The sequence below is a fragment of the Falco peregrinus genome, chromosome 10, assembly GCF_023634155.1.
Source record: "Falco peregrinus isolate bFalPer1 chromosome 10, bFalPer1.pri, whole genome shotgun sequence".
In the NCBI taxonomy this organism is placed as follows: domain Eukaryota; kingdom Metazoa; phylum Chordata; class Aves; order Falconiformes; family Falconidae; genus Falco; species Falco peregrinus.
The window spans coordinates 4,943,267-4,950,911 of NC_073730.1; the positions used below are offsets into that span (position 1 = coordinate 4,943,267).

General features: G+C 49.7%; 1 protein-coding gene across 7 annotated transcripts in view; it reads right to left on the reverse strand.

The window, feature by feature from the left end:
- Nucleotides 1-6,602, reverse strand: part of SMG7 (SMG7 nonsense mediated mRNA decay factor) — a 53,930-nt gene extending 47,328 nt beyond the window's left edge. For 3 of the 7 annotated variants that reach the window (XM_055815184.1, XM_055815186.1, XM_055815185.1), the window contains exon 1: nucleotides 6,230-6,601. In XM_055815184.1, coding sequence (XP_055671159.1) covers nucleotides 6,230-6,258 — 29 coding nt within the window. In that variant the 5' untranslated portion in view covers nucleotides 6,259-6,601. Of the gene's footprint in view, nucleotides 1-6,229 lie in introns of all 7 variants that reach the window. The other 4 variants (XM_055815187.1, XM_055815189.1, XM_055815190.1 and 1 more) reach the window with 2 other exon arrangements.
- Between the last annotated feature and the right edge of the window lie 1,043 nt (nucleotides 6,603-7,645).

A 7,645-nucleotide genomic window follows, 5' to 3' on the forward strand; every position in this document is an offset into this window, starting at 1 on the left:
TCAATAAAGATCAAACTACGTAGGAATACACAGGTTTGAACAAGAACTAAATGCTAAAAGAATCATCCCTGCCATCAAAAATAAATAAATAAATACAGCTGTAACTTTACTTACACTAACCTGCACTTCTAGGTCACTGGAACACTGTTTTGCAAGTAACCTCAAGCACAGCACAAAGAAAGTGCCGTAACAGCATCCACAATCAGCTGTGTTCTGCAGCAAGAAAAAAAACCAGGGGAGAGACTCTCAGCCCAGACTGAAAACAGGGGTACTGTTTGTGACAGTGATATCAGCTACATTCTATATATTTTATATTTTTTGTATATATATATTCAATATATAGCTACAGCTATACTGTAGGAAATGGGACATTATTTACTAGTGTTATGGGTCAGTGAGCATTTTAATGATAATGAGTACTATCACTAGAAGCAGTCCTACCCTGCCCTTACTATTAGGCCCTCACTCCTGCTACACGCAACTTCACATGTGTCAGCACATGTGCGGTAACATGACAAATGGGATCAGGAAACCCACTCAGGCTAAGCTCCATAGGTAAAAAACACAAAACAAAAGAAGTTTTAACCTAGCACAGTTCCCCAGTCCAGTTCACCTGGCCATAAACTTACACCATCAAATCAGGGCTGCAGGTGAGAGGGAGAGTGAGAAACATCTGTCAGGAGCAGTTCAAGTCTAAAACACACCCTTTGTCTATATGGCCAAGCTTTTGCCATGTACTAAGCTAGTAAGGTCAAGTTCTCTCATTACTGCAGCCCTCTTTCCTCTGGCACACGCTCATACATAGTCACCTTCCCGCCAGTCCCTCCGGCAGAAAAGCGTGCCCACCACCTGCTGAACTGCACAAGCATTCAAATCCTCACTGTTAATTCCGTACAGAGAAGCAAACTCAAACTCCACGCACAGAAACGCACACGCCAGGGCTGACATGAAACTCTGCATGTGCCAGTTTACACCAGCTGAGCTCATCTGGATGACTCTTCTAACCAGCTAACTTTCATAAAGTTAAGGGCAACAACTAACTCTGAAATTTGTATCCCTCTGTAGAAGGCTGCTAAAATTTGTTCAATCCATTTGAGAAAGGAGAAAAAAAAGCCCTAAGCGGTATAGTCACGCAAGCCTTCGGAATCTAGGCTTGAATAAAAGTATCTGAACTATGATAGTGCATGCAGACAGCTTGTGACTTTAGCACAAGTTGTCCCTGGGTGGCAAGAGGATGCTCAATAATCCAAATCCTCGTAACAGGAACAAGAGAGCAATAAACAGCTGACCAAAGACCCAAGGGGTATAGTGCATGTCTTGGGGCTCTCAGCAAGATGAATTTCCTTCAGCAGAAAGCTTAGAGGGAAACTGCTTAACACTTTTTTAATTGTAATTCTTTTTACTTCATAGATCATCGCAAAAAGTTTGTTCATCGGTAGTAAGCAGTAATAATCATCAATTTTATTTGCCTTTTTAAACCATTACCCTCTGCCTTAAAGAGGAGTAAGTGTTGCTAATACTAAATATTGGCAGCAATTCTAGCTATCAAATGCTAGAAACACCTTGTATGGAGAGGAAAAAAAACAAACAAAACAAAACCAAAAACAAAAACCCAAACCACTGTGCTATGAGGTGCCTCCTGAAAGGCCAATGCAGTATTTGATCTCTCCACTACTCCTCCCCTGTTTGAAATTCAGAAGTAAATGTATGAAAGTAGCACTAAATTTCAGAACATAAAAAAGCTGGAGGGAATACTTTCCAAGACTGACTGGTCTTGTTTGGATATCGAGACAAATCAAGAAAGATGTGGATCAACTGGAGGTAGGTCAGCAGAGCCCCCAGGGCAGTCAAGGCTGAGGCACTTGTTATTTGGGGCTGGAGGAGAGGCCGTGGGAGTGGGGCTCGGTCAGCCTGGGGCAGGGAAGGCTTTGGGGCACCCACAGCAGCCACATGCCTGCAGGGAGGGGACTGAGAAGATGGAGCCAGGCTCTCTGCAGTGGCATGTGGCGGGAGAATGAGACACAACGGGTAGAAGTCAAAATATGAGAGGTTCAGACTGCATGTAAAGAAAATCTTTTTCATCTCTGGAAGCATTTAAAAGACATGTAGATGTGGTGCTTAGGGAGATGGTTCAGCGGTGGACTTGACAGTGTTGGCTTAATGGTTGGACTCCATGGTCTTAAATATCTTTTCCAACCTAAATGATTTTATGACAGTCAAGGAATAGCACAGGCTGCCCCAAAAGGCTGAGCTGCCTCCATTCCTGAAGGTTTTCAAGACCTGAGTGGATCAAGCCCTGAGCAACCTGGTCTGACCCCAGGGCTGCCCCTGCTTGGAGGAGGTTGGACAGGGACCTCCTCAGGTCACCTGAAGTCCAAGTTGCTTTGTGATGCTATGAATTCCAGGAAGCATGCTGCAGGTACACGTTTCAAGATTCTCTGTTAAGAAGTTGCATTTACTAACGTTTTCCTCCATATACTCTCAAGATAATTATTAAAAAAATAATTAACTGATTCTGCCCGTCTCACCGAGACTCATTCTAGGTTTCAAACAGTAACAAGGTTTGTGCCTTTTCAGCACTAACAAACATCAACTCTACACCATCTTGATCAGGAATCAGTACTGGAACATGCCCATGCACAGACTGCAGGTCTAAATTACCCCTGCTCTACCCTCCTCCATTAACTGTGAAGAAACACTGCAAGAGGTGCGTCACAGACCGGCAGACGGCAAAGGAGCAACCATGAAGAGACACAGCAGATGCAGAAGTTAATAGAGCTACTGATGAGTCTTTGAAAAGAGAGCCACAATTTAAATTATTAAAACAGTCAAACCTTTAATGAAGTTGGTTATAGCCTCATCATAAGGCTACAGGAAACTACCTACTGGTTTGTCAGCACTAGAATTTCTAAGCAGTGTTCAAGCCCTGTAATTCAAGCACTTTTTATTCTATGTTTACAGAGTGCTAAAAGCCACAATTTAGCAGGGTAATGCCACATTTAACTAGTAACTGAGCTCACATCTTTGTGAAATGCAATCAAAACAGTCATATCTCAAACTGCTAAACTTTTGAATCCAAGTTAACTATATTTTGAACATTAACATATAAAATTGGCAATGAAGATCATTTCTTTAAAGTGAACGAACATGGACTAAAGCTCAATACTGTCTTATAAGAAAGGATGCACTCTGAAGTTTCTGTGGTATTCTGTTAGAAACCCTATCGGTAACGATAATTTGCTTTAGAAGTGACTACTTCTGTACCTAGCAAGGATACATGACACATTTACTGTAAAACAACTGCCTCGTGAGATTAATTTCATTTACGGGGAGTACTTGTAGATTCCCAAAGCAGCACAAATTAATGGATAGAGATTTTTAGCTAGATGAGACAAAAACATTCACCTGACCAGAGACACAAACCGTGCCTCTTTTTCCCCCAAGAGATCTCTGAAAGAACATCCTGAAAGGTCTACTCACCCCACCAGATGCAATGCAAATCTTTGAGAAGAGACTCAAACAACGACACGAAAGAAGGATCTAGGAAACTAGATGGGACAGAATACATTCCAACACTCTTGAAAGGTGACCTTGAAAAGAATAAGACTAGGAAAGCAAAAATCCCAACACTTTCTTACAATGTATGAAGCTGACTTAAAAACTGACTCTCCTGCAACTTCTGAAAGACTCAGTACATGAAGTTTGACCTTCTTTGCTCTTTCTGGAAGACTTCTGTAGGAGTCTCAAGTGTTTTCTCTGTTCTCACTTTGAAGGGGCACAGTCTTTGAAGGACAGCATTCTAAAACACTTGGTTCATATACATTTATACAGAAAGCAAGAGACTGGTAGTGGAGGAGTTAAGGCAGTCCAGCTAAAAGTCCTTTCTTCCTTGCTCATTTTTTTCAGCATCTCAATTCTTGCAGAGTCATTATTTCGCTAGTTGTTCAACCATTATGTGGTCACCTTAGAAACTCACCTCTCTTCTGCCTAAACTTCAAATACACAGAGAAAAATTTCTGACAAAAAAACTTTTCTGTCCCTCCTTAGTTTTAAGACAATGAATACTAGCAGCGACCAACTGCTAATTTTCATTTGGCACAATGTTTTGTTAAGCTGCCCTTTCACATCATTATACTTTTGTCTATTTATTCCTCCATCATTACACTCGGATTGAGCTTGTAATGCTACAGTAAGGAGGATGCCCTCCTCCTTAAGGCAAAGGACTAACAGAACTGGCTCTGAGAATCTGAGGCTCTATTCCCAGTTCTCTTTATGAGCTTGGGCTGCAGTAATCCGCAGCTCAAATTCTGCCCTATGCAAATGAAATAATTTAAATATACACTCTGTCTGAGGATGTAAAAAAGATTTTACAGCTTTTAAGAAAATCTTCCGAAGCTTACCCTCTACAAAGAGGAACAAACCCAAATGTTCTTTAGAGGGAGAAGGTGAAGACTGCCGACTACAAAGTGCTTGAAAAGTTTGGGAGGGGGAGCATCCTGGTTTTTTCCTTCTAAGAGGAGATAAGACTCCTGGTGACAAAGACAGGAGTCACTACTTGTAATATTTGTAATAGTGTCCAGATGCTTCTGTCTCAATGTATTAGGCACAAAACAAACAAAGCAGTCGGGAAAAAGTAATAAAGGCCCAGGATGAGCTACGGCGTTGGAGAAACAAAGCTAAGAGAAATGGGTGATTACTGCCCAGAAGCTGGCAGGCAAGGAGCATCTCCAACTTGGTGCAGCAGAATACAGAACACTAAGAAAAGAGTCTGGTGGTACAAGAAGGTGACTGGGGCAGGACAAGTGTGACTTCAGCAGTACCGCCTTGTAACAGTGCAAGGCAGCTGAAGACTCATAGTCCCAGGGTAGGAGAGGTGAGCAAGAGGTTCCAATATTATTAAGACATACGCTACAGTACAAAAGGCAAGTCTTTTACTCATAGAGGACAACTAACAATAAGGCATTAAAGAGCTTTTTCTATAATGTAACAGAAAAGAACAAAGAACTTTCTAAGACAGCATAGGTAAGCAGGCTAGAAAGGAAAAAGGCTCATAAGCTTGCTATTAGCGAAAAACATCACTTTTTTTTTTTTTTTTGAAGATAAGCTTGAGACAGGATTTGGTCTACCAGGAGGAGGCAGACAGAGAGTCAAGAAAGATGAGGAGGAAGGGGAGGACTTGGAGAATCAGTAAGGGGAGACAGCTAAAGTGTTTCAGAACCCTGGATAGAAAGTGTTTTGGAAATGTAAAAAACCTCCTTGAATTCACTCTTTACAAATCCTCCCCAAGCCCAGGGCTCTTCAGAACATGCATGCCCTTTTGGCATACCTTTTCCTTTTCCACGAGGTTCTCTGGAAGGGGCAACGCATCACAGACGACACAGTATTTCCTATTTTACAGCTATGCAAAGCCACTTGTATCTCGCAAAGCTCCTTTCCAAAATCACTAGAGAAAGAGGGTTTCACACCCAAAAGACAAGTTCACCCAAAAGCCTATTGGAGTCCTGCTCATATCAGCATGTGGCATCTAGTACTCTCGACTTCAGGGACCAAGGGACGCTTCTGTTCAGCAATGCATTTCAAAGCAGCACTGCCCCAGCAGGCTCGCTTCTCTCCCAACCGATCCACTGCATAAGCCATGACAGAGGGTTTTCCGCAGGCCGCGGGCTGACTGCCGAGGGCCGACTGCCGAGGGCAGAGGCACAGCTCCTGCTGCTCCCGTTCTCCCGGAGCACCTCACGGGGCTGCGAGCGCAGGTTTCGCCTCGCCGCCGGGATCAGCCGTGGCGGTGGTTCCGCAGCGGCGGGTTAGCACGGCACCTGCTAGAAAGGGGCTGGAGAATCCCGGTACGGCAGCCGGCGGGCTCCCCTGCCCTCCCCGCGGCTCCAAGGCACCGGCTTGACCTTGCTGGGGAGCCCTGGCCGCGCCGGGCAGCCCGCAGCCCAGCGGCAGCTCAGGCCGCCCGCCCGCCGGTACGCGGCTCCGGCCCGCCCGGGGCCCCGCTCCCCGCCAGCGGCGCGGGGCTCGGTAACGTTGCGGCCGGGTCCCCCACACTCCCGCCCCGGTCACATCCCCCCCGCGGTTCCGAGCACCCCACTGCCGCCGCAAGGCCTCCTCAGGGCCAAGGGGAGCACGTCCTCCCGCGCCCCGCCGCCTCCGGGGCCGCCGGCCGCAGTGTCGCCTCAGAGCAGTCGGCGACACCCCCCCCCGCCGCTCCCCGGCCGGCGCTCACCGGAGATACTGCGCACACAGCAGGCTCATCCTCCGCTGCTCGCCGCCCCGTCCCGCCGCGGGTCTCACAGCCCGGGCCGGCCTGCCGCCCCCGCGCCGCCTCCGCTGCTGCCGCTGCCGCTGCCGCCTCCGGCCGCCGCCGCCATCTTCCCGTGCAGGGCCTGCCGCCGCGGGGGAGGGGCGGCAGGAAGGAAGGGGCGGGGGTGTCCCCGCTCTGCGCTCCGGCCGGGCGGAGAGCGCCCGCGCCCCGCTGGCCCCGGCAGCGCCGGTCCCGCAACCTCAGCGGCCCGCGCGGCAGCCGCCGCCGCTCACTCGCTCGCTCGCTCACTCACTCGTTCGCCCTCCTCCCGCCGCCCCGCTGAGGTGCCCCGACCCTCCCGCCGCGCCGGCCGCGCTTCCGGGCCCGGCCCCGCCCCCGCCGCCACTTCCGGCGGCGCCACCGGCAACCCCTTCCCCCGCGCCTTCCCTCCGCCGACCCGCGGCGGCGCCCGCCGATTGGCTCCCCCGCTGCCATAGCAACCGAGGGGGCAGCGGGGCGTCGTCACGGCAACCGCGGCGCCTGCCCGCCCGCTGAGGCCGGGCCCGGGCCGGGCCCGCAGCCACGGCGTTACGCGGCCTCTGCCGCCCCGGGACCCTCGCAGCGGCAACGGTCCCATCAGATCCCCCCTTCGCGGAGCCCGGGAGGCCGAAGGGTCGGCTTGGCGGGTGGCGCTGGCCCCCGGCGCTGTGGGGGAGCCCCCGTCCCTCAGCGCGGGGGCAGCAGGGGCAGCCTCGTGCTTCCCTGGCAGAAAAGCGTTTGGCAGGAGCAGCGCTAGTAGGCCTGGGCTTCCCACATAAACCGGGCTGCCTGAACCCTGCCTCCTCGCTTGCCCACACCGAAGGACTCCCAGGATTCGGCTGCTCAGGTGTCGGGCCCCTAGGGTCACCCCACAGTGTCCCGAGTGGCCCTCGCCTCACATTCCCTCCATTATGGGGTGGGCCCCACGCCGGGGATGCGGGCCATGGCCCCGCAGGTGGCCCTGTGTCCGGCAGGTCACAGCGTGGAGCCGGGACACGGGCATGTTGGGTGGTAACCTTGCACCTCAGTACAGCAGTCTATCTCATCTAAATATTTACACCATTTACACCGTGTGGTGCAGCCTCCTGTACTGACGTGGTGACTTGTTTTGTGCTCAAACTTGTCTTTTTGGGCAGGAAAAGTCCCACCGAGTTCAGTGGCCATTTGACCAAATGAGCCAACTTCAAGAAATGAGGCAGATGGCAATTTGGGATCAGATGAGCACCAAGGAGGCTGGCTAATGCACGTTGTGTTATTTGAGCATGTAAGTGACCCCAAGGACAAAATGAAAGATCATGTTTCAAAAATAAATCCCTCACATTTTTTCAGGTTGAAACAAGAGCGCGTTTAGGGAAATGA